The following is a 26,061-nucleotide window of genomic DNA, read 5'->3' on the forward strand; positions in this document are numbered from 1 at the left end:
GGTTTCAGCATTACAAACTGTTGTTTCAGCAAGCATGCTGTATAATGAGAGTAGCCTGTACTCCTTGTGACTTGTAAGATCGGTGTCCCTTTAATGCTAATATATTATAATATCAATATCTTAGTCAAAACAGTGCATAGACTGGGTGGGGGGGGGGTTAGGAAAGGCCCCTTTCCATGTCTACTGTGCACGGTGCACCTTTTACAGACCTAGTTGTAATACATGCGCAATGTAAATGAACTCTAGTTGTTTTTGTAGTCTAGGTGTTGACTGTTGCCCGTGCAGAGTGAAGGAGTTGAGCTAGGTGAGCTCTACGCTCTTTCCCACGCCTCTCTCCAACAACTCCTCGTATCTCTGTGCTGTGGAGGAAAAGGGGAGGGAAGGGTGGAGCGAGGTGGTGGATTACAGTCATAGGTTACAGTCCTGGAATGTGCGCGCGCCCCCGATTCTCTGTGTTCTCGTCGGCAGCGGGGCGCGCGGCACAAACAGACTCGTGTGCGCGCGCTGCCCGCGACAGGTCTGGAAGTGCAACAAGGAGGAGGCAGGAAAACGCTGCTGGAGCGGGGAATGATGGCGGTGAGTTAGAAGAAGGGACAAGTTTGATACTGTAAAACTGGGACATTGTGGGTCATCTTTCGGCGACTAACACGATGAAGCAAGTTGGAGGTAAGTTGTTTACTTTTGTGCTGTGTTGTGTGCATAGCCGGAGTTAACATTTTCAACGGCTCGTACTTGAAATGCCACAATGAATTTTTCAGACTGAGGCAATAACGTCGGGGCTGTGTTGAACTGTTGGCCCAGTAAGTTCAACTTTGTTTCGCCTTTTCTTTTATCTGGGATGTAGCGTTACTAACAACACTAACAACGTTTAACCGGTTGAACTTAGTAGAATTAAAGTACATAGCTAGCTAGCTAGCTAGCTGAAGTTACTTTCAATTAAAAACATTTTTTGTATAACGTCAACTAACGTTAATGGCAGGCAACCATCGAATGCATACAAACGCTACCTTCTAACTTAGCTAGCTACTACTTTAACGTTCACTTACTTTTTCAGGCTGTTTTGGTTTGCATACAGAAATATATAATTATGTATTAACTAATTTTAAATAACTGATGTAAGCCATGGTAAGATAGTGGTATATCTGATCTTTGTATTAACAGATTTTACTATCCATTTCTCTCCTTAGATGACTTCGCTGTGAGTGTTTAGTTGAGACAACTGTGCTCCAAATAAGCTCCGCCGGACCCATGGCGCTTGCGTAAAGTTGAGGGATAATAGTTCACCAACAAAACGCATCAGTCTCACCAAAGTCGGCATTTCTCATAGGGCTGAAATCACAAACAAAAGCAAAAATGATCAAAGCGGAAAGCAAAGGAGGCGAGAGGACCTTGAGGAGCGCATCCCCTCACAGAAATGCATACAAGTCTGACTTCCACGCCATTAAGTGCTCTTTTGATGGGTCAAAGTCCGACGGTGACTCATATGCAAATGGTTCCAGTGACACCCGGGAGGACTCCAGGGGTAGGCCTTTTGGGACCAGAGTGAACAAGATAAAGAACATATTCCTACAGATGGATGGTCAGCAGCAGGAGTGCCAAGAGGGCAAAGTGACTTTAAAGCCTGATGTGTCCCCAGTATCCCCACCAAAGCTGCAATTTCCAGTCAACACTCACAGAGTTACCCTCAGCACTGCCACAAGCCCAGAATCACTCAATTTAGATAAAACACCCAAGGGAGAAGATGTTGAGATTGACAAAGTGGCTTTGGCAGAGAAGTTTTCTGTGACCAGAAAACTCTTTGAAAGGGGCATCAAAGAGCAGCCTGCAGCTGAAAAACAGTCTCCAAACAGAGTAGTAAATCGTTTGTCCCTCGGAAGTTCCTCTGATGAGGGGAAAAGCTCAAGAAGAGTATCAGGATCCTCTGAGACCACTGTCAAATCAGAGCAAATTCCTATATCAACAGTTAAATGTCAACTGGATGAGAAGGCGGATAGTGAGAAAAAGCATGTGTCTAGAGTGTCATTGAATTCAGGACCCATGTCCAAAAGGTTGGAGAATTACATGGCAGAGAATGACTCGGAAGACAACAACACAGCTGCTGGAATAGGAGGAACTGTGTCTGCTGAACAACGGAGTACCACTGAACCCTTACTGCCTTCCTCCCCAAAAAGTGACAACTTACAAACATCTACTTCTCCTGTTAAAGTTGCCACTAACTCTACCACTGTGATTGATGCCACTAACAAAAATACATTCCAGACGGCGTGTGTCATTAACAAACCTACATTGTTGGGGTCGAGTATTAAACCAACATTTCCAGTTACCAATGCAGCATACAAATCTAATTCTCCAACAACTGATGCCACTCACAAACCACTCTTGCCAGAGCAAACAACCCCACTTAGCCAAGGCTACAAACACTCCTCATCATCCAGTGATGGATTTAGTAGGACATCTGTTGGTGGGGATGAAGGCAAGCCACATAGTCCGCCCCCAGGGGATGTGAAGCAGCCTCCTCCATCAGCTGGTGGGTTTCAGAACACCAACCGGGATAAATGCCCGGAAAAAGCCAGAAGTAATGACAGCATGGTACATAGACCTACCAGGGACAAACCATCCAGCCAGACCTCCTCACTGGACTCCAGAGGGGTGGGCGTGGTACGGGCAGAACTTGTTGTGGTTCAGAATGAATTCTCAGAGAGTGAGGAGAATGATGATGAGAACGTTGAAGATAATGTGTTTGAGGAACAGAAGGTGCAAAGCCCCAAAGACAACCTACTAACAGACCTGAAAAGAACCTCTCCACCAGAAAAACACAACTGCAACCCTGCTCATCATGTCTTAGTGAGAGATGCCTTAAAAGACACCCAAAGGATAGCAGAGACTGTGGAGGAAGGTAGAGTCTTGGAGGACAATGAGCGATTTGGGTTGAAAAGGGAGAGACAGGACAGTTCAGTTGTGAATCAAGATGGTGATGATAATCGTGAGGAAGATGATGAGGTAGCAGAGGAGGAGAGTGAGCTGGAGGAGCAGGTGGGCCATAGCATCCTGAATAGAGCCTCACCAGTAGTGTATGGTATTGAGAATGCAGCATTTGTGGATGACAAAGATGTAGACCAGATCCTCAGGGAAGAGGAGCAGGAGGAGGAGGAAGAAGAAGAAGAAGAGGAGGAGGAAGATCAAATGTATATGGATTATGACGACTGTTATGAGACTACTGGTCTGTCGGATGAAGAGGAGCCTCCCCCAAAGAGGAAAATCAAGTTCTCCACAGACCCCATTCAGGTTAGTAATTTTTGTTGTGTTGTTTACATCTGACTGCGATGTTGCTGCTCAACTCAAGTACCTAAAAACACATTGCACAGCACCCTCATTATAAACCACCGTCTCACTGATTCAGCAACCTGACCTAGGTGTTTTCCCGCAGACACAAGACAAATTAGCGGAGGCTGAGAATTAACAGTTTTGTTGGGCATGTTGACGTCACAGCTGCTGCACTGCACTGTGTATCATCACCCCAGTTCAGAAAATGTAAACTATGGTTTATTTAATCCTAGTGACCAGGGAGGCAGGTAGTTTTGATAACCTCATCACCTGGTGCATTAACCCTGCAAAGAGATCAGGAGGGAGAAAAGGAATACAGAAGAATATAACTAAAAGAGGGCAGCAGTGAGGTAGATACATGTGAAACTTTAGACTGTACAGTAAAAAGCCATTGCCACCCCTGAGTTACTGCACTGCATGGCTATTTTTTACTAATTTAGAGTGGTTCCCCTCTCTTAGTAAATCATGTGTTGCACTCATGAGGGACTTTTCACTTCTCTCCAACATGGATTTGAGGAATTCAGGGATTTTATTCACCCATATGATCTCTTTTACAGACCAGGCTATGTTATGGTACTACACTTGGGGAATTCCTGATTTTTACTGTCCATTAATTTGTAAGGATATGAAGCTGTGGGTGGTGATGGCGCAGTGGATATGACACATGCCTTTGGTGTGGGAGATCTGGGTTCAATTCCCACTGCGATACATCAACCAATGTGTCCCTGAGCAAGACACTTAACTTAACCCACTCCAGAGGCGTGCAGCCTCTGACATATGTAGCAACTGTAGGTCGCTTTGGATAAAAGCGTCAGCTAAATGACATGTAATGTAATGAATCTTTTGTGAAAAGCAGAAAGGGACATTCTGTTTATTTTCTCTGAATTCCCTCATGTTGATAGTGGCTATTAGTGAGAGGTTTAATATCTCTTCATTGAGGATAGAAGTCCTACAATTGGGTTTATAGAGTAGGGTTATTATGTATTATGTTAGTATATTGGGTACTACTAATTTACAATTGGTCAACAATTTTTGACTTTGACAGTTTTTGAAAATGACTGCTTGTGCTACTATCTAATCTTGGCTAGGGATTTTCCGAATAGTCTGTGTACAATTAGCATCACCAATAAATGATTTGTTTTATCCTCCCTTTAAACAAATACATTCTGAGAAACAGACCGGATCATACTGTAATTTTGCAGTACAAAATTCCCTGGAGTCTCATATCATGATATCCATAGTACATATTTGATATATCTTCAAGCTTAACAGTTTTGTACTCCAGCTGGTGTAATCTCTTTTTGTATTGACACACATCATGTTTTGTAAACAGTACCAGTGCTTGTTCAAGGGTTGTGATGGAAGTGGAGGGAATATCTTTTACAATATATATTCCAACAATCACCATATCTAACATTTTGCTAAATCAGGGAAAAACAAATCACTCCAGTGCATTCCACATAGCTCAGTGTTTATCCAGGCCTTAAAATGCAATGTTATCTCAGGGTGTGGACCCCCCCATCCCCATCCCAGTCATCCTGGCAGGGGGTCCTGGGAGAGGGGACCAGAAGCTGACCTGAAGTGGACACAAACAACAGTGCACCTCCTCCGCCCAAAGTGGAGCTATGACAAAGATAAACACAGCTTTATAGTTCACAACAATATGCTAGACTGTGTCACCTCTCTGTTGCAGTTCACATACTGCTCATAACCATGAGAGGGAGACTTTATGCAAAACAGATATAGCTGACACATGGTTGATTTGTGAGCTAGTATCAATTAACATCCCCAGGACTGAATGAAAGACACTGTGTACCAGTTTTTCATAACGTATTTGAATAATGTGTGAAGTGCAAGCATGGCAATGGGAATGTAGGGCTGCAACAACATGATTCAAAATCAATGAATCTGCCGATTTCTTTTCTCAATTTACAGATTAATCATATGAGCTATAAAATGTCAGAAAATTGCATTAACATTTCCTAAAGGCCAAGTTAATGTCTTTTAAATCACTTATCTTGAATCTTAAGTGATTGATCTACTTGTTGTTTAAGATCTACTGGAATGATCAAACTGTCGATGATCCTTGTACCTCGTCATTCCCATTACAAAAACCTGCTTAGTGGATGGACTAATAGTATGTAGTAAGCCGTTTAATACTGAATATTATTTGGTATGTACTATGTTCAAAGAATTCAGACCTCTTTTTTTCCCCACTCCCTAATTTAACCTTCAGGCTGTGAGTGTGCAGATCCCCAGGGTAAAGCAAAGGATGTATCGGTATGCAACAACAAATGAACAAGTGTAAGGTAAAGATAAGTAGCAAGTCCAAAAATGTCCAAGCATTCTTTCAGGTTTCCAATTAGCTTTTTATATAATTGCATGAATAAGTGCATGCAATGGACAGGCTGGAAATAACAGATTTTTCAAAACAATGACCTGCGCTTGGATTAAAACTATGGGGTCAGGGTTACGTGGTATGTGGAATGCGTGCGTGTTAGCCAATTAAGTCACACCAATGTAGATCAGTCAACTTTTCTACCTGTGGCCTGGCTAACAAAGGCCTCCCACTAGCACTGCATCATTCTCCACAGTCTGCTAGTCATAGCTGACACTGGGATCGAGCACACTTGAGTTGTAGCTAACAAGGAGAGAGGAAGTGCTTTGTGCTTCTGGCTCACAACGGGATTAGGTCCCTACGTAACTCGAGTCTTCTTCACAGAGGAGGTGTCCTGTGTGGAAGAAAGGTCCTCTTTGTGAAGTAAAGGAGACGTGCAGTTTCAACATGGATCACCCTTATCCGGGTTGAAAAACAAACTTGGTTGAAGAGGACTTTCTAAGGCAGTCAAGATTAGTGCACACAGTTTCAATAATTCCTAACAGTCAAAGTCTTGTGTCAAGCCAAATATTGCATGTTTATGGTTGCTAAATGCATTAAAAGTACTTGGTGTATTTGCATTGTGATACAAATATTCAAAATGTGCAATGTTAGAAAGAAAATAACTAAAATTACTGCACGGTGTTGTTGAAAATTGACTGCAGTTATTTTATGCATTATGCTTTGTGAAATTATTCTTCATCTATGGTAACACAGACTCCCACTTTATTAGGGCATAGAAATGCTGCAATGCCATTGCTGCTGTGTCGGTATATAAGTCTGTCCTACCTTCTGGCTGTATGAGCAGTATAAATATTTGGTGTTAGTGAGGAGGTTGTTTCCTCCATAACTGCAAATAAAAACCAGTCCTGTAATATTAGTGTTTTTTTTTTTTTTTTTGTTTTTTTTTTTTTTTAGCAGTTTACAGGTTGGCATATACTGGAATTCATTTTAACTCTAAACCCTATAGTTTGGAAAAAAGCCCAGAGTTTTTGAATGATTAACTCTCCCCGGTGTAGGCGTTTTATCTGCTTAGGGACAAAGACTTTTTCAGTGTAGTTATGTGGGAACTCGAGAGGCTGTCTTGGGTTTTGTGTGTCATGTTGCACATCAGAACAGGAGTCGAAAACCAGTTTACCATAACAGAAATAAAAATGACTAAAACCAGGATCTGCACCTGCTGCTTTGCCCCACCCTTGCAAAGTCACAGGAAGTACCACTAGCGGTACCACCATTGTGCCTTCTGGAACACAACGGGTGTGGTGAAGGATTGTAGAAGTTCATTGTAACTGAAAGTATTCAATTAAAGCTATAGTGCGTAGTTTTGGTCTCCCCCATGAGGAATTCTAAGCAATGACAACACCACTGTCGGCGCGTCCACATAATACAAGCCTTCTGTGACCGTGCACCGCCCCCAACCCTCCCCCACGCAGTTGCTTGTAGCCGAGAAGGACACGGAGGATTAAAAAAAAATGATAGACTCTTCAGAAGCGGTCATTATCTTCGCTCGAGTTTCTGCACGGGAAAGTCGCCGGACGCCACAATCTTCTGAACATAGCCATACTGAGAAATACAGAGAGAGTTTTGTGGAGCTGATAGTCTTAATTAGCTTTGTAGCAACTCATTTGGTAATGGCTTGAATGTAACGGACGTTCATTAATATCAAAAAGTTACACACTAAAGCTTTAACTATCAACAATGTACAAAAATCTATTTTTGGCATTTGTGATTCAGTTGAGAATCATGGAGGGTAAGAATCACAATGATTATGTAGACTAATATTTTCCCCCACCCCTATTTGCTGGAAAGTTAAAATTGAATTACAGCAGGACAGAATCCTCTACTCTTCTATCTGTGTTTCATGTGATTGGTGAAAAGCAAAAAAGGGCATACTCCACATTTGGACTCTGGCCTCTGTTGCCAACCCATCCCATAGTGTTATGCTTTCCATTTCCTATCTGTGATAGGTCTTCTGCTGGCCAGAGGAATGTGTCTGACAAGACTTCACCCTCATCCAACCAGCAGACAGGCCCTCCCCTTGTGGGATTGTGAGTTCCCCCCCAGCCACCTGGACAAGTGGGTGACTATCCGACGAAACAGGGTGGAATACTAATGCAGTCAGCTCAATACTGTTCATTAAACAACTTGGCATGGGATGAGTCTTGGGCTGATTGTGATTGCCTTAAACTCTTTCATTATGTGTTGATTACAGACATACACATTAGCAGATGCTGTGCGTTTTCACTGAAAGTTAACAGTTATTGTGTATTAAAGTTTTCAGCAACCCTTGCAGGACAAGAATAGCTTTTATGGGCCATATATATAATCTATCAACCTGTTTTTGTTTGCAGTCTTTTGGAAAATGATTCCATTATGGTACTCTGCTCTTCTCAGACTCCACCTTCTCCTGCTGTAGGTCATACATTAACATGTAAAACATAACCATTGTAGGTTCCGTTACAGTTTATGATTGTGAACTTAAAGTGTTAATGATTCCAAGGGCATGCACACAGGAAGGGCTACACTACATAAGTTGACACATGATCTAAAAATTGGGCCCCATGCCTTCTTCCCTAATTACTCTTATGATCTGCGCCAGACCGCCACCCCTGCCCCAGCTCGCTCACACAGCATGTTTTGATTTGTTGTCTTTTTGTAGGCCCGCGCGCTGCTTACATTAGGAGCTCCCCAATCCAGTGGTCAGCCCTCGTTTTGCACTGGCAAGAGATTTCTCTGAATTGCCTTTCCTCGCAGCTGCTGACTCATTTCCCACATTGGTATTCTGTTTTAGGGAGGGGAATAAGGGAAAGATGGGAAGGGTTTCAGTTTGGGTGTGGGCATGTGGCTCATCTGTGCATGTGAGCACACATAGAAAGGACCGACCACTGCAATTGTTGAAGATGGATGAAAGGCCCACACATACTGCTGGGAGCTACAGTGTTGGAGAAAATGAAAATATGAAGATGGCCTAGCTGTCAGTTGACCCACATCAAAACCTCAGTGACTGCAGTAATACTTTAGGGGGAGAAATTGGGATTAAAAGATTAGTATAAACTTGAGGAGAAATAGTTAGTTATTGTTTGGTCTCTCATTCTTGTTGGGGTCAGTCTGCCTGATCAATAGTTGAGTGTTTTGGTTTAAGCTGATGGTGGACTGGGCGGGCATGTGCTGAACAATAAAGGAAAATGGCACTGGTTTTGTCTAACTAGAGACAGTGTTAATAGTGAGCTGTGTGTAAGGCTTGTTTGTGAGGGAGAGGCAAATAAAGAGATTGATTTCTGTCTTTCTTGCAGAGAAAACAGTGGTTGAGTGATTAGGTTTCAGCAAAGAGCAGAACATTATTCGAAGAAGGCCTGGTAGTCCATGGCAACAGGAAAGTAAGACTTTGGAGTCGTGGGGGTGAAGGGGGGGGGAGCCAAGCTGACTGCTGCTGCTCAGCTAATGCCGGGGCCAAGGATGCAGTGATGCCTACATTTTCAACCCTTAATTACAAAAGTCTCCAAAGTCTAAACTAAAAAGCATCTTTCACCCTTAATGAAATTTCTGTCTGCTCTGTTCTGTGAATCCAATTTTAACTTCTAAATTAGAAGTTGATAAGCTTTGTCAGTCCTATTTATAGAAGTGCTTTCAAGCTTGTTGTTCAGAGACATGCCAAATAAGTCTCAAGATGCAAGCAGGAAAGAAAAATTAGTAGCTTGTTGAATATTTAAAAACGTTTTCAGTGTTCTTTAGTGCTATGTGCACTGACCTCGCCTTTGTGTGATAAAGATAACGCAAATCTACCACAATATATGGGTCATAGATTATAAACCTATGGCAATAAGTAAGGAAGGACGAGGATTCAGACAGAGGAGGCCCCATGAATAGCATTCCTGCCTGTACCACAGAGCTGCAGTATTGTGCATACTCCTAAAGTTTCGAATCTTCCTTCGTTTGGTTTTTGATGAAACAATATGATCCCACTTGGATAAATGTGTTTAAAAATCAGGATGTTGTAGGACAGAAATAGTTGTAGTAATTCACTAACAAATTGAATGGAGTGCTCAGTGAGGCATTCTGGAAATTTACTATCTGCACTCTTTTGGGCTACATGGTGAGGAGACAGAAAGACAGAGGGAAATGGAGATTGTTTGTGGTTGATTCCCCAAGTCTTGACATGCTGCAGGATCAACCCCTCAGACTCTGTTGTCCAGATTGGAATTGTTTAGGTCTACTTGATTATGACATACTGTCCATACTCATGGCAAATCAGTCCTGTAATCCTATCTATCTGTCACCACTTGTTGTTAGATTGTTTTTTATTTTATTAACCACAACCTGGGTTGCACTCTCTATATCATGGGAGCACAACTCAAACATTTGTCACAGGGATTAGTGTCTCTGTTATCCACGGTTGCATACTAGAATTCCACACCCCTGAATGCTCATTGGGCCTCATTCACCAACCGTTCTTATGAAGAAATGTGTTCTTAAACCCTTCTTACGCACTTTTTTACAAAGATTCTGGCATTCACTAATGTTTTCTTAACTTGGATTTGTTCTTAGCTAAGAACAAAATCTACGAACACTGAAAAGCACTCTTACGCACATTTGAGTGATGACAATTTGCTCCAAATGATTGCTTACTGCATTTTATTTAATTCTACAGTTGTTTACAATGATAGTATTGTACTGTAATGTATTTCTGATCATTTGTTGATAAAAATTCATATTATTAAAAAAAAACACTAACATTGCAATTTACATCAGCAATTAAACTGATTAAATCCTGCGTTATTTGGTGATTGATCTCTATTTATAGGGCCGAAATGCAGTGGTAGAATGTAACAAATAGCCTACTTTTGACTTTTACTTTGTTACATTTTGCAGCAATTATCTATACTTTCTACTCCACTACATTTCTACAATGTTCCGTTACATTTTCTGATCAGTTCCCCCCCTGCCAAAACGTCTTCCTGACGTCACACGTTTGTCTCACCAGTAAAGTTTGGTTGCCGTAGATACTGTATATATGGGCACCGCTGATCCAAGCCGGCTCCGGTGCTCCAGAGCCCGGGCGCAGCGCCGCTGACCCTCGGTAATACAGCCTCCGGTAAAAGTGAAAATGAAAACTTTTGTTTTTTTATTCCCGTTTTTAAATCAAAGTTGCCATCTATTTCTCTCCACAGCGTTGTTTACTCCTCCGCCAGGCTGCGTAAGACGCGTTCATACCTTATTTATTTGGCTGGACCTGTTCACATCTCTCCATTTGCACTGCTTCACACACTTTATTTGCTTACTTGCATGGTTAAAGAAAATGAAATACATCCATGAATAAAACCAACCGCATTCCGATTCTAACAACATATTTCTGTTTCATGTTTAGGATTGGAACTTTTCTTAAAAGCCAGGCCTTGTTTGTGGTTGTGGACACCTTCTACTTTTACTAAAGTAAATATGTCTCTGGTTATTTGTACTTTTATTTAAGTACTGAGATTCAGTACTTCCTCCACCGCGGCTCCGACAAGCTCCGACAACCTGTCTCCCAGGAGGTGCACAAGAAGTGTCATGTCCTTATATGGGAATTTTTGGGGCGTTTTCTTATGCTAATTAGGAACAACTGGCAGTTACGAAGACGTGGGATTCATCAATCCTAAGAACACAGGTGCGAACAAATCTTCTGTTTAATTACACGTCATGAATCCGGCGTAAACTTTTCTTAGAAACCTTCTTAAGAACATATTTAAGAGAAAACTTAGGAAGATATTGGTGAATGAGGCCCATTGTTTGCATGTAAGCCCATATCCATATTGTGTTTTTGGTGTTCATTAAGACTGTATACAGTTGTACTTGTGGTCCTTTGCTGTACAGTTTATTAGGCTCTACATAACATGCTTAGTGAATCATTTGATTGTGCAAATTCAAAATGCATTCTGGGTTGGGCTTGGGCATGCTTTGAATTTATGAGCGGGATGGAGCAGGAGAGGGTGACGCCTGAGGCTTAAAAAACTTAAAATCTTTTTAATATATTTCTCTTTTAGTCCATTCATAAAAAAGATTCAATGGAATGAAGCTTAGCAAGAGTTCAATAGGAAGACTTCTAATTCTTTCCTTTTATTCATGTTCTACCTGCGGCTCATATCCTTTCCTGTGTCTTCCCACTTTCCTCTGTTTAATTTCCAAAAGGCAACTTCGGAAATCCTGCCGCAACCACCACCATTATGATCATGACTCCACCCAGATTAGGACTAATGATGACCAAGCAGGGGGTTTATGTTACAATGTTGGGTTAATCCCCATAATGAGGCATTAGCCCATGATGGTGTCTGCCAAACTCCAATTTACTTTTTAACAATGCTTTGTATCTATAAACTTCTTTCCCTGTTCTATTAGGACTGTGTTAGATCCAATGCGCAAGAGCCTAACTAGAGCTACAACAACTAGTACAACTAGTAATGCTAACGAATAATCATTTAAGTAGTTTTTAAGCACACAAAATTTACAGTGGTTTAATTTATTGGTATTCTTATTCTTATTATATGTTGTTAAATTGCTCATATTATGCTAATTTTCAGGTTCATAATTGTATTTAGAGGTTATATCAGAATAGGTTTACATGGCTTAATTTTCAAAAAACACCATATTTTTGTTGTACTGCACATTGCTGCAGCTCCTCTTTTCACCGTGTGTTGAGCTCTCTGTTTTAGCTACAGAGTGAGACATCTCACTTCTGTACCATCTTTGTTGGGAGTTGCACATGTGCAGTAGCTAGGTAAGGACTACTACCCAGTCAGAAGCAGAGTATGAGGGCGTGCCACGCTAGCATCTAGGCGAGCATTATAATGTGTGTTACAAAGTGACGCATGTTCGTCACGGTAGTAAAGGCTGGACTACCATAGAGCTGTTTGGAGCTGTTGGTGAACAGTATTTTGTGTTGGAGATGGTAAGTCCCTTTGGGGTGGACTTTGTTTTTTTTCACTTTGTAAACCTATTACATGCACAAAAAGATATAAAGGAAAGGGGAAAAGGCAAAAAGCATAATATGAACACTTTAAGTTAACAATCTTTGTGATTTGCCACCTTGACCTTTGGGAAACAGTGAGTCTGCGATTGACATTTTTCACTATTTTCTGTATTTTTGTTGAATCAGAATAATCAGTAATCAAAATAATAGTTTTCTGCAGCCCTAGTGCTATTTTTGTCTCAACACTGCATGAACTGTATCTACTCTTATTACATTGTAGTAATAACTGAGTCACTACAGACTATGAAAAATTGTAATTCTCACTTGAGCTTGACCCTGGGAGTGTTTTTCTGAGTGGATTACAAATACCATTTCTGTTTGGTAGTATCTCTGCTATTCAAGGTAAATAGCCTAATCCTTAGTTTTGTTGTATGTAATAACCCTTAAGGCTGGTGTTGAGTACTGGGTAATACCCAGTGATTGAAGGTTAAGGGAGTACGTTTTTCTTTGTATTGCTCTTTATTATATTTCTTTTTACTGTGCTGCTGACAACTCGCCTCCGAACATTGATCTTTGCTACATCCACTGCTCAACTCTCCCCAGCTGTGCCCTACTTTCCACGCTGCTCATGTTCTGCTGTTCTGTGTGTATGTACTTTATAATTCCAACCAGAAAAACGGCCTCTGGGACACAACCAAGAGCTTTGCGGGTTCTGCCTGCAAAGTTAACAACTTCTTAAAACTCTGATAAAACTCTCATGACTGTCTTGGGAATGCATCTTCTGCTTTAGTGTCATTGACACTTGATTTACATCTGTTCAAAAATGCAATTGATAAATCTTTCATTAAAGACACAAAAGATCACCCAAGAGTTGACAGTGCAGTCATTACAGTTAGATAACTAAAGATCATTCAGTAACGCTTACGCTTTAATTTCCCTAGTAATGTTCCAAAATATCAAAATATGGAGTGTAATTCTCCCTCCCCAATGCTATTTCTCTCAAATGAAAAATGTGTCCTTTTTCTGCCTGTGAAGATAATTTTCCTCTGTCTGCGCAGATCCTGTAGATACCCCTCAACATAAGTCTGTCTGATGCTTAACTACTTGGTAAAGACATACAGAAGGTGGTATACTGAAGCTATGCACTTGATATTTTGACCAACACAGGTCTTCAGTACCTTCTCCAACGAGGAATATGATCGGCGCAACGATGATGTGGATCCAGTCGCAGCATCTGCAGAGTATGAGCTGGAGAAGAGAGTGGAGAAGATGGATGTGTTCCCTGTGGAGATTGAGAAAGGTTAGTTTAGCAAACACTGAAGGTGCATTCCTACATGTCAACCAGCAACCAGTGAGAAACATTTCATAAGGGGGAAACCTGTTTTCACCTAGTTGCACATAAAGCACAGCCCTACAAAGGCAAACAGTAATGACTTTGTGTATTTAAAGAATTAAGGGCTGTGACAAATGCTTTTAAACGTAGGTATAGTCTACACAGTTACTGTTCTTAATCCTTATATGTAATCTTTATTATATCTATGTCTGAGTGTCAACGGCATAAGCCTGTGGAATTGAGCCTATTTGTTTGTAGTTCTTTCTACCCACCCTTTAACATATTTTTTGGGATTCAGGAGACAATGGACTTGGCATTAGTATTATAGGAATGGGAGTGGGAGCTGACCAGGGTCTTGAGAAGCTGGGAATTTTTGTGAAAACCATAACAGAGCGAGGAGCAGCTGAGAACGATGGACGGTGAGTTAGAGCACTGAAGCCTGCTTTTTGCACAACCCCACATTTAAGTTCCGTTACAAAAGATCCCTGATAATGTTTTGTATACAACAGAAACATGGTACACACTCACTCTACACTGCACCACCACAACAGTTTTTAATGTCACACTAGGAATTGCTCATATCCCTCAGGGCCCAGTGACACACAAGACACAAACGACCAGATGTATTTATAACTGGACAAGGAAGCTAAAAACACTAGTTGATACTTCTGTTTCCCAGGCATTTTTAGATTTGCTTTATTGCCAGCTGCATTGAGGCTACTGTATTTTTTTTTTAATTTGTACTACTATTCTGAAGGTGGTGCATAACTCTTCTGTGGAAATGCTTTGAAAATCTCTCCTTATAATTACTATCTTCTGTGTCTCTAGCATACAGGTGAATGACCAGATAGTGGAGGTGGATGGTATCAGTCTGGTGGGTGTCACCCAACTTTTTGCTGCAACAGTCCTGAAAAACACCAAAGGCACAGTGAGGTCAGCTCAAAGCCCATCTCCTCAACTTCTAAAATCAACCTTGTTGATGACAAGTCACGATTAGAAATAAATGGTCAATAGTCTTTCAATCTCCTGAGACTCGAGAGGCCATGAATGAGTATTTTTTTTTTTTTTTTCTTCGTTTAAGTGAAATAGGCAAAGTATTGTGCCATGTAAATGATTTTGAGTGAAACGCCCACACATGATGTGGTCGGGCCTAAACTGCATCTCAAAATTTGCATTTACCTATAGCAAGTAAGACAGGACAGGAGCTGCAGTGAGGTATATTCAGGAAACATGCAAATTATTCCATTATATGGGCCAATAACACATTGCATTGCAAAACAGCTTCCTGATTGGACGGGAGAAGCCAGGGACGCAAAGTGAGGTAGCCCGCCTCATAAGCGAGACACTAGAGCAGGAGAAGAACCAACAGCAAGAGCAACAACACCTGGATGACCCCTATGAACACTCTACAGAGGAGGTGAGTCAGGACTTCATTAGAAAGCTCAGTTGCTGCTCAACCTTATAGCATGTTCATGTCATATGGGATGGATGGGAAAGATGGAAAAGATTTGTAATGACTTGCGAGTGTTCACGTCATCAAGGCTTTTGTCTAATTACAGTGTGTGGAGGGTTATTATGGTAAACAAAAATGAAAATAAGTAGTGAAAAATCATTTTAGTAAACTGAAACTAAATAAAAACTGAAACTATATTGCAAGGTTTAAAAAACTAATAAAAATAAACACATATCATTTAAGTTTTGGACTTGGCATTCCAGGAGATGGCGCTGTGCCGTAATTGCTTCACATCGGACACTGAGAAATTATATCTGGCCCTGACAAAAACAAACCAAAACTAAATAATTCTGAAAACTATGTATGTATATGTAGTGTGGTTTTCAGGTACTTATGATTAAGTGCCCATCCAATACCCGAGATTCGAGAGAAATTTGAGTTTCCTAGTCATAATTACAATTTGGATGTTGATGTGAACGCTATTTACAAGTCGGATACTCGTAATTGCGACTACTCCGACATACCACGAACACGGCATTCGCCCCTTTGCCACGCCTAGTCCAATGCCGCTCAGCTCAACCAGGAAATGAGCAGCTGGCTGTGAGAAAGCCATGTGTCACCAGTCTGCTGTGTTGGAATGTGTTCAGTCAACCGCTGCCTGTCTGCCAGAGTTGTGAAATGTTTGCTTTCTGAAATTCAAGCAGCCCCAAGCTCCTGTTTTTTACATAGAGAGACTGGACGGAGGACATTTGAGGGATTAACTGGAGCAGACAAAGATTTAAAAAGAATGTTGCATAGTTAGAAAGTGGACACCATTTTGAGTGGCTGTTGAACCAGCCCACCCATGTTTGGTTATGATGCATTGATTACAATGTTCCCTTCAGACTATGGTGAACTATGCCACTGGGAGTGTTGTTGACACACGCTGAGCATGTTCCTGGGCATACAGGGTGTGCCAGTGTTTGCAATATGTGATGCCATGTGTGATGTCATATTTCAGGAGGAGCGCTATGAGGAGGAGGACGGAGTGGATGAGAGGATCCTATGCTCTAATTTCTCTCCAGGGCAGAACGTAGAGCTGTTTCAGCTGCCTGATTCAGAGGCTTTATTTATGCCGAGCAACATGGACAGCTCTCAGATGGTCTTCAAGTTCAAAGAGGTATCAACCACACCATGACTTTCAGTCTTGTGTGATTTAAAATATATATCTAAGTTTCAGTATTATGTGTAGACAACAAACAATTATTAATAACCTAAAGTAATGGATGTAACCAAATCTTTTGTTTTCTTGTTTTTGTTCCTTAGTTGCAGCTCAAGCACAGCATTGCTGCAGCTGAAATAAATCAACTAAAGGAAAAGGTATCATGGAGATGAAATTCACATTTTTTTGTTTAAGATATTCAACATATTCACATAACACACAAGATAAATACATACAGTACCAGTCAGAAGTTTGGTAACATTTTCTCATTCACTTGACCTTTTTGAAAATTGTGGTTTCTTAGCAGCCTTTTTGCTTCTGAACACTGATGATTATTTCTAGGATCCTTATTGAAAATTAGCTTCAATAGCCTCTTGGTAGGCTGTACACTTAAATTCTGTTGTAGGATGTGAAATATTGATGCATTTACAGTAGGTTGTTGAATAAATCAGGGCTAGACAAAATGTGAGACCTAGTTCTTTTAAATTACTATTTAATACTACAAGTAACACCACAAGACTGTCCAAGGCCAGTGGCCCACCTGCAAATTAACTTTAGCCCACCTAAGTAACATGTCACCATCTCTGTACAGCTAAGGGCATCTGAGGAGGACAGATCATTGTGGGAAGCCAGGGAGTCTGCACTGGAGCAAAAGATTGAAGATAGCAACGACAAAATCCTGAAGTTGGAGAGTTACTGGCTGGAAGCCCAGGGTCTGTGTAAGACTGTGAATGAACAATTAGCTGAGTCTCAGGCCCAGCATGAGACCCTGGACAAGAAGTATAACAAGGCCAAAAAACTGCTCAAGGACTATCAGCAGAAGTGAGTTTGTCTGGAGCTACACAACCATGCACACTGTTGGAGGGCTCAATGCCGTTAGATTCAGTGGTTTACTCAAGTAAATACAATTCATACAACACATTTAAAAACAACAAATGTTGACCAAATAAAATACTTTCCATCGATATTAAATATTGTTAAACCAAGGTATAAGCTCTGATTTTTCATTTTATTTTTTCAAATAAGTGGTTTAGTGATAATCACGAAAAATAGAACGTGTTTACAAGCTAAAGTACTGATGGGAAACCACATTTCATGTTTTCTCCCCAGAGAAATAGACTTTGTAAAGAAAGAGGAGGAGCTGAAAAGAATTCTAGATGAAAAAGACAAGTGTTACAGGGAGCAGCTGGAGAGCTTGCATAACAGGGTAAGACCCCAGCTTGAAAAAGAAATGCTTATACAGTACACCACAGCAGACTTGCTAGAGACACTAAAACAAGCCCAAATGTTGTTTTGTCCACAGATAGCTGTCCTGGAGTCCAGAGGGGCCTCAGATGTGGAGCGTCAGAGTGGTCTGGACTTAGCAGCAGATAAGAGATTAATTTGCCAAGATCCAGTCACCAACACACAATCTGTTGACTCGATACTAGGTACAAAGGGTTACAAGAATTAAATTGAATTTAAAATGGAAGTACACACGTCACACTTTTAATGTGTGATCCGTAAAACATTGACAAGCACACATCATAAACTCCTGTGAGCGTGGTAAATAATTTAAACTGTGCACAGTGTCTTATGACTTATTTGTTTTTTTCTACTGTGTAGAACAAGGCTGGAGTGAGTTGGTCCCTGAGACTGAGCGCTTGGACACCAGTGCACACAGAGCAAAAGGCCTGCTGGCTCAGAAGGCCAAACGTCAGCCTCCATCTCGGAACAAACTGAAGGAGAGCCTCGCTGTGGCTTCAAGTCACTCGCAGGTCAGCCAGCAACAGCTGATAGTGATACCTTGCTATGTTGTATGAGCATGTAATTGGATTGAACAGTCAGCCAACTGACGCCAGATGTAAGGTATGACATGAAACCTGGAACCCCATCAAGGCATGTTATGCTCAAAATGCTATCTTGGATGTAAAACTAATTGTGACAAAACACCCTGGGTCTCCCTTTTATAGAAGAAGCAGAGCACTTATTAACTAGAGTAATATTTAACGTTGTATATGACGTGTATATGAGTTGACCCATCACAGTTAAAAATGTGGGATATTATGCAGGGACAGTACAATTTTAGTGCCATTTATTCTGTGGCTAATCTGTCTTCTTGCTATGTTAAAGCAAAATGTAGAAAATAGTGCTGTCAAACGATTAAAATATTTAATCGCGATTAATCGCATTAATGTCATAGTTAACTCGCAATTAATACAAATTTTTATCTATTTATTCCTAAATAGAAATCTATTTATTTTTTATCTATTTATTCTATCTTTCCCTAAAAAAACGGAATTGCCTTAAGATACTCAACAGCTGTTCTAAAATACAGTAGGGAACCTCATTGAGTGTCTTTTTGCTTTAACAAAACCGTAATGCACCTTTTTATAATGTGTTTGTACATGACTCAGCCAATCCGAACTGAAGAGCGGCAGTTTCTGTTATAATAAGCTTTTATCCCCTCTTCCTTGCATTGTCCTTGTAAATAATAAGCTTTGTCCCCTCAGGAAACTGAAGAAGAGGAGGAGCAGGAGGAGCAGGAATCTCCCAGGAGGAGGAGGTCGATCCAGGAGAGCCTGTCCCTCCCAGTGCCTGTTTGCTATCCTGGGAATGGACAGAAAGATAATCCAGGAGAGACTAAAGATGGATCCAGGAGTCAGGCAGAGCTCTCCAGCAGCCCATCTTTGTCACTATCACAGGGAGACAGTGTTGAAAGCAGCGGAAGTCCTTCTTTTTCCCTTCCAAAAGACACCTTGTCGCCACATTCCCCCTCTGGATTCATGCACAATGTCAAGAAGAGGGAATCAAAAGGAAAGAGCAAAGGTATGCAAGACCAAAATGGGATGGCTGCAATAGTAATACTTTCTGTTGCATTGTTACGGAGCCTGCTTATCGTTTTATTTCAGAGGAGCTAAATGAGGCCTCATCAGCAGGAAAACCTAAAAGACGATTTCCAGACTTTGGGTAAGTCTCCATAGTGATCACTGTAATTCGTCTCCAAATTACCATAATTTTTGCACAAATGAAATTTTTTTTACTGGTCATTAACAGAGGCCTCCGGAAGTCAGGTGGCAAAGGAAAAAAACACGACAAGGAGGCGATGAGATCTTCTTTGGACAGCAGGTACGTTCAACTGTGTTTAAATCATTTCAAAGGTAAGAAATATTCCAAAGATCTGTTGTGGTTCTTTTTCATGTTTTGTAAAACATTTTTTGGGGTTATTCATTGCTACCCATGTTACTGTTAGTGTTACAACTACAGATAGTTGGCTAAATTCTTTTTTTAAACTGGAATATTAATGGAAACAAACATTACTCAAACAAACAAAGGCTTGGGTACAGTAAATGGCTGAACTCCACAGAGACCTTGACTGCAGTATTGCTGAATCTGTTACTCTGTGGGTGTAAATATTGAGCTACACAAGACCAGCTTTTTACTTTCTTATTGCCAAATCTTAATATAGTTTTTCCTCCATGCATTAAGCTGTCACATGTGTAAGCCTGAGTTTAGATAACTTCCTATTTCTCCAATGCCCAGGGGATCAGCAGAGTTACTGGAGGAGTCTGGAGGGAACCTGTCTCCTGCAGATTCAATGACTTCCATCCCCACCTGTATGCCCTTCTCCTGGTTTGGAGACAAAGACAGGGACAGAGACCGAGAGCCCTCCTCTTCCAGCAGCAGTCTGCCATACGTTGCAACTGAGACCAGCAGTGAGCAAAGCCAGGACCGCAAGAATAAGGTTTGTAACTTATATAGTATTGAGATATGCCATCAGCAGGGGTCACAAACTTGATCCCCTTGGCCAGCTGCAGAACTGTCCTTGTCTGTCTTCTCATAATATATTTCTATCTTCATTGATAGATAAAACTAGTAAAAACCTAATGGCAGGCAGTTTCCAGACATGTGCCATTATTGACCAGTTCTCCAAATAAGCATCGCAATGCAAAAGCTACAATAACCGGATCCATATGTTGGCCATTAGAAAGAGCTAGCAGGGAAGGATTTGGTGGCTTTCCAATGAGTTTGCAAATAGTGACACATCAAATGCATCCAGTGAAACGCATGGCTAACTGTCACACAGGCGTCGGGCTGGTGTTCCCACGATGCTGTTTAATGAGTTGAAGACACGGGCTGAAGAAAATGATTACTAAGGGAAATGTTTTGGTTTTGGCATTATGGTACTTTTTGTCAGTGCTTTGCTTCCTGTACATTTATCTCACTGAACCGTGTTTCCTTTAAACAGACAAATCTCTCCTGGTCCTCTTTATTCAGTCGCTCATTAGATTTGGTACAGTATACGCATCTTTGTTTTACCTTTTGATTTTAAATGCCACAGTAGAGCATTACTAACATATTGAGTTCTGCGATTTGTAGTTTCTCACCTCAACACATCCTATGAATAATTTCTTTTTAACTGGGTATGTGGTAAACTAATGTTATCTAATTTTCCTTTTATCCACATATAGAAAGCCTCGTATCTTGTATTACAGGAAACGGATGAAGCCAAAAATTGTTTATAGGGCTTGTTGCACCAGCTAATCAGAAGTTTGATTGGAGATTTGTGTGTAACGTTAACACTAACTGTTACATTTTAACTAACTTGTATTGTGCAACCTGAGTGTTATTCTTATGCTACATTAAAATTAAACTGCATATGAACTTGCACATAGCTGGTGCAATAACCTGCTGGTCTGGGTAATATTTCCCTGATTCCAAATTTAACCCACATTTGTGTCTGAAAACAAACCCCAGTTTAACTTTTAGACTACATTAAAAAAAATTTAAAAAAATCACTTGATGAATCTTTAATCTCATAGCACCTACTCAACTAAATAAAAAACCTTACCCCATACCTGCATTTGTTTGTGTTTTTCATTAGAAGTAGTATGGCTAGTTGTTGTAGTTTAGAGGTTGTTGATGTAGTTTTGGTGGTGGATTAGTTTTGATCACCTTGATTTTTTTTTTTTTTTTTGTGCTACATAGTAGATCCTTGATCTTCTCCCTTTTTTCACATGTCGAAGATCAGTCACTCATTGCTCAAATCAATAACCTGGATTGCTGCCACTGTAATCATAGTTTCAATCATTAACCATAATACTTTCTGTCATTATGGGAACAGCACTGCACTTACCCCTCCCTCACACCTGTAGTGTTGTATTTGTTTGCTTCTCCAAGTGAAGAACTGTTGTTTGGTGATGTCTTGCTTTAGTAAATGAGTTCCTTGTTTCCACTTGTTCCAGAGTTTTTCAGTCATAGATGATTCTAGCCCTGCCAGTCCCAGTTCAGACATCTCTGGGTTAGTTGCTGAACCCAATCTGTCTGGGCGCTCACACACTTTAATCTTCTCTTCCAGCGAGGTGAGTGCTCTCCTTGTTGCACAGTCACAAAAGCTGTGTGGGATGCCTTGATGCAGCTGAAAGGGGACTTCTCAAGCATGCTCTTTGTGCCTCCCCCCTTTCATAGCTGAGATTAAATCGTGAATGCAGAGGAAATAGAATAGAGATGCATGTATGTTAAGCTATTTTGTTTTGTGTTAAAACAAGTCTTGTGGCTTAGCTTTTCTTAAGTCAGCTGTGATGTTAATAGTTTGTTTGTACTTTTGCCTCTGTTAAACCTTCAACCAGTGCTTAATGTTCATTAAAAGCTTTGGCAGACCACAGACTGTTGACTGCTCTGCTGCCTGCTCAGTGGTGTTTCAGCAGCCTCATTCTCTGATATTACAGTTTCCAGTGTCTCAGTCTCTCTCAGTAAAACATACAGTATGAAGACGCACATAGACCTGCTTCTGAGAATGTTATTGGTATTTGGCTGTCATTGCCCACTTGTGTTCTTGGTGCTATCTTGGGAAATGTGTGCACTGCACAGTTTTGTTCAACAGAACTTTCACTACATGTTCTTTTTGTTTGTTGAATATATATGTCATTGGCTTTACTTTTTTTATTTTGGTCCCTTAGCCTCGCACCCTTACTAAGTGGAACTGCTTTTCTGCAATCTCTCCACCTATAGAAATAATAAATTACGTATTTGTATTATCTGTGTCTTGTGTAGACTTTGGATGATGAACCAGCTGCAGGAAAAGAGTATCATTGGCAGAACCGGCCTGTCTCTGAATGGACCAATCAACAAGTCTGTCACTGGTTGATGGGCATGAATATGGACCAATACACACCTGAATTCACAGCTAAGGGAGTGGACGGCCCACATCTCTTGTCCTTGGACAGTGACAAGTTGAAGGTAAAAAAAAAATATATAACTGCGTGGTGATGATAATTAACTTAGAATTACCTGTATATTAATGGAATGATGGTTTAAGATTGATGGTATAATTATGTTGTTTATTTTTAATTTTCTTTTTTATTATACAAGGCCTCTTTCATTGCAAAGGAAGCCATTATTTAGTCAAGCCATGTCAGCCTTTTACTGCCACCTTGTGGCCAGAATATGGTAGCATTATTATTTGGCCCTAAATCTGTGCCCTTTTTCCATCAGGCACTCGGTGTGTCAAGTCAGAGCGACCGTTCAACTATCAAGAAAAAGCTGAAGGAAATGCGTAAGGCCCAGGAGAAGCTGGAGAAACAGAAAGAGAAAAGAGAGAAGGAGGTCCGACGCAGCGGGAGACTTCCAGTCAGTACTGACTCGGTCTGCTGAGGTAGCAGCTCTGTTCTCTGATTTCATGCAGCTCATAAAGTTCATCACTGGCAGAACCCTGAGCAACCCTTTTTTTTTTTTTTTTTTTTATACTTTTGGTGCCATGACGTTCATGTCACATGGTTTTACCACCAACAACCACCGAACATGGCTGCCAGGATCATAACCTGTGCCGACTGAGGTGCCAGTTGTGATTTATGTTTATACTGTAGCTCCTGATTATTTTCTCATTACTGTTCTAACAAACTTCAGCTCAAATCATTTTAACGGAAAGATGGGGAATGTCATATTTTTTGGGGTATTTTGACCAAAAAGGAATCCTTTTTTTACCACTAAAATCTAGAAGCTATAATTACATTAAAGTCTGTTTTCAGATTGAATGTAGTTGTTGCAGATCATGCACACATTTACCTATGGACATTAAATGTATTCTGCTTTTTCAGCGTTTTATATTTTTGCTAACCTGTCTGTTTCAATGTACAACTCTTCTGCACGGTTATTGTACAGTTCAGATAAAAGCACTATATTTGTCTTTTAAGCTTCAATGGGTGACAAGGTTTAAATGTATAAATGTTTTATACATGTGCTTATTAACTGCATATCTTTTTTTTTTTTTTTTTTTTTTTTTTACTTAAATACCATTGTTCATTTTATACTATCTAATTTTTTCTACTAAGTAGAATAGCTAGATCGTTGTTTTTGCTGAATAAAAGCAACAAACAAATCAAGTAGGGACGAGGTGACTGCTGCTTCTGCTGTCCCCGACTCTGGCTGTGTCGCTGAGATGGTACCATGATGCTCCATGTAAATACACACAGCTGCAGGTCTGCTACACGTACACCTCACTGCTCCATCAGACGCTCCCATGTGTCTATGACAAGGACTTGTGTGAGTCGGGAGCACAGCGTTGTGTATGATTGTGAAGCTGAACGATGAGTTGTTCACAGCCAAACCCAAGTGCTTCCTTTTCTTCTTCTCACGCAAGACTCCGTGTTCTGTATACAATACGACATGTTGGACTGCAAGAAAATAATGTTTTCTGAATCTGAGAAACATTTCTTGGTACATAAGCATCAATAAACACATTTTTGCCTTATGTGGTGTTTGTATTGTGTTCTTCCTCCTTCAGTAAGTTTGCATTTACAGCGAGCACCAGATAACTGCAAACCGGTAGGTTTGTATATATTGACAAGAAAACTACACCAGAGAAATGAAATGAAACCACACATTCCTATAAAGTAGTCCTGTAATAAATGTTTTATTAAACTACTTGATTTTAATTGTTTAACACTTGATTTTTTTTTAGGCTGTAGCTTGTGTTTTCATTATACTGCCAGGCTTTTTTTCATATGTTTGTTCGTCCATATAACGTATGTAGTCTCACCAAAGACCTGAGTCATCAGACCCAACAACTAAAGGAACTTTTTTAAGTGAGGTTGTTCTGATTGCAGGGCTGTTCTCTTGTTCTGTTAACATTGTATGATTGTCTTGTCCCTCACTAATCAATAATTGATTATGCAAGGCTTCTGTCAGGAAGCATTTATTTTGTGTTCAGTCACTTAACTTGCCAGACAAGCAGTACAACTATTTTTGCAGCTTTTACACAAAGTCTCACAGGATTCTTTAGATTAAATGTAATATTCACTTTTAAAATACATTCTACCTTTGACGCTGTTAAATCAGAACATTTTGCAGGTGCAAATCAGTGGGCAGGGGGTCTGAAGCTGATATGGAAGACCCTTAATCATTCGCAATAATTTATTCCAGCATTTCATCCAATGGCATCACTCTGGAAAACCTACTATAACTTTCCCACAGTAACAATCATTTTATTTAAAAGCCCTCGAATAAATAATGTTGGTATTCAACATTGCATTCACAGTAGTTAGTGAAAATTAGATTGCACAGCCATACGGTGTCCCTGTAGAGTTCACTGTATTGATGTTGCACCACAAGAAGGCAGAAATCTGATCATCAGTAGCACGATAACCAGTGCCAGCCATCTTTACTTCACTTACAGGAGATTTGACACAAATACAAATCATTTCCCTTTTTGAAATATTTATTTTTCACTGAACATGATCCATACAGCATAACTGCTTCAGTGTAACATGGGAGGTATTGATTATAGTTTATTTACCAGGACAGGTCCTTAAAATAAAAAAGCAGCCCAAATATTTTGCTCTTGTACTGCAAGTGTTACAACTCGTGAGAAAAGATAAGCACCATGTTTCAAATTAACTGAGTTTCAGAAGAAAACTAAATATGTTGCAAACCCAATTAGTCATATCAGCCTACATATTTTCCTCCAGTTTTGTTGAATTTCAGATTCAGTTTTCTTGTTAAGTAAAAAACAGGTGCAAATCTTAACTATAGAGATGGCAAATCAATATGTTTTTGATCACGTTGCTTGTATACATCATCCAACTAAAGAAGAAATGCCCCAAATGAAAACATTCGAACCAATCAAATGCACACAGATTAAAAAAAACAAGCAGCAACTTATTGTGAAACAAGTTTTCCATGTTCTTACCTAGTCTGGTTAGCCAGACCTTCCTCTACCGCGGCGCCGCAGAGGAGGGTCTGGCGAGAAAAACGTACTCTGGTTTATTGGCATTTCTTTAAACCAATCACAATCGTCATGGGCGGCACTAAACGCCGTGCAGAGCAATGGAGCCTCTGCAAAATAGCCTCGGGAAGGAACTTGTTTTAGTGGAACGTGTACTTTCAAAAGTTGTTTCATTTGTGTGAACAGACTACTCAGATTGAACAGATAGTCTAGCTAGCTGTCTGGATT

General features: G+C 40.5%; 1 protein-coding gene across 5 annotated transcripts; it reads left to right on the top strand.

Moving 5' to 3' along the window:
• Positions 1–432: 432 nt before the first annotated feature.
• Positions 433–24,360, top strand: ppp1r9ala (protein phosphatase 1 regulatory subunit 9A-like A). 5 transcript variants are annotated; one of them, XM_028590514.1, is made up of 21 exons: positions 433–666; positions 759–800; positions 1,188–3,285; positions 13,812–13,944; positions 14,276–14,396; positions 14,806–14,910; positions 15,259–15,394; positions 16,431–16,589; positions 16,736–16,789; positions 17,224–17,453; positions 17,742–17,838; positions 17,935–18,061; positions 18,237–18,388; positions 19,124–19,439; positions 19,523–19,580; positions 19,668–19,739; positions 20,154–20,355; positions 20,860–20,904; positions 21,857–21,973; positions 22,665–22,850; positions 23,106–24,360. In XM_028590514.1, the coding sequence occupies exons 3-21, from the start codon at positions 1,354–1,356 to the stop codon at positions 23,262–23,264; spliced, it is 4,401 nt and encodes a 1,466-aa protein (XP_028446315.1). In that variant the 5' UTR covers positions 433–666; positions 759–800; positions 1,188–1,353; the 3' UTR covers positions 23,265–24,360. The 5 variants fall into 5 exon arrangements, with proteins under 5 accessions (XP_028446315.1, XP_028446314.1, XP_028446316.1 ...); XM_028590513.1 differs by lacking the exon at positions 759–800; XM_028590515.1 differs by lacking the exon at positions 759–800 and having other exon boundaries at positions 433–576.
• The last annotated feature ends 1,701 nt before the right edge of the window (positions 24,361–26,061 follow it).

Source organism: Perca flavescens, chromosome 11 (genome assembly GCF_004354835.1).
Source record: "Perca flavescens isolate YP-PL-M2 chromosome 11, PFLA_1.0, whole genome shotgun sequence".
Taxonomy (NCBI): domain Eukaryota; kingdom Metazoa; phylum Chordata; class Actinopteri; order Perciformes; family Percidae; genus Perca; species Perca flavescens.

Bases quoted from the DNA above. Each gene is read 5' to 3' on its own strand.
- ppp1r9ala (XM_028590514.1), top strand. From the start codon at position 1,354: ATGATCAAAGCGGAAAGCAAAGGAGGCGAGAGGACCTTGAGGAGCGCA. The intron at 3,286-13,811 runs GTTAGTAATTTT...TGACCAACACAG, and splicing joins TCTCCACAGACCCCATTCAG to GTCTTCAGTACCTTCTCCAA. The intron at 14,911-15,258 runs GTCAGCTCAAAG...ATTGCAAAACAG, and splicing joins AACACCAAAGGCACAGTGAG to CTTCCTGATTGGACGGGAGA.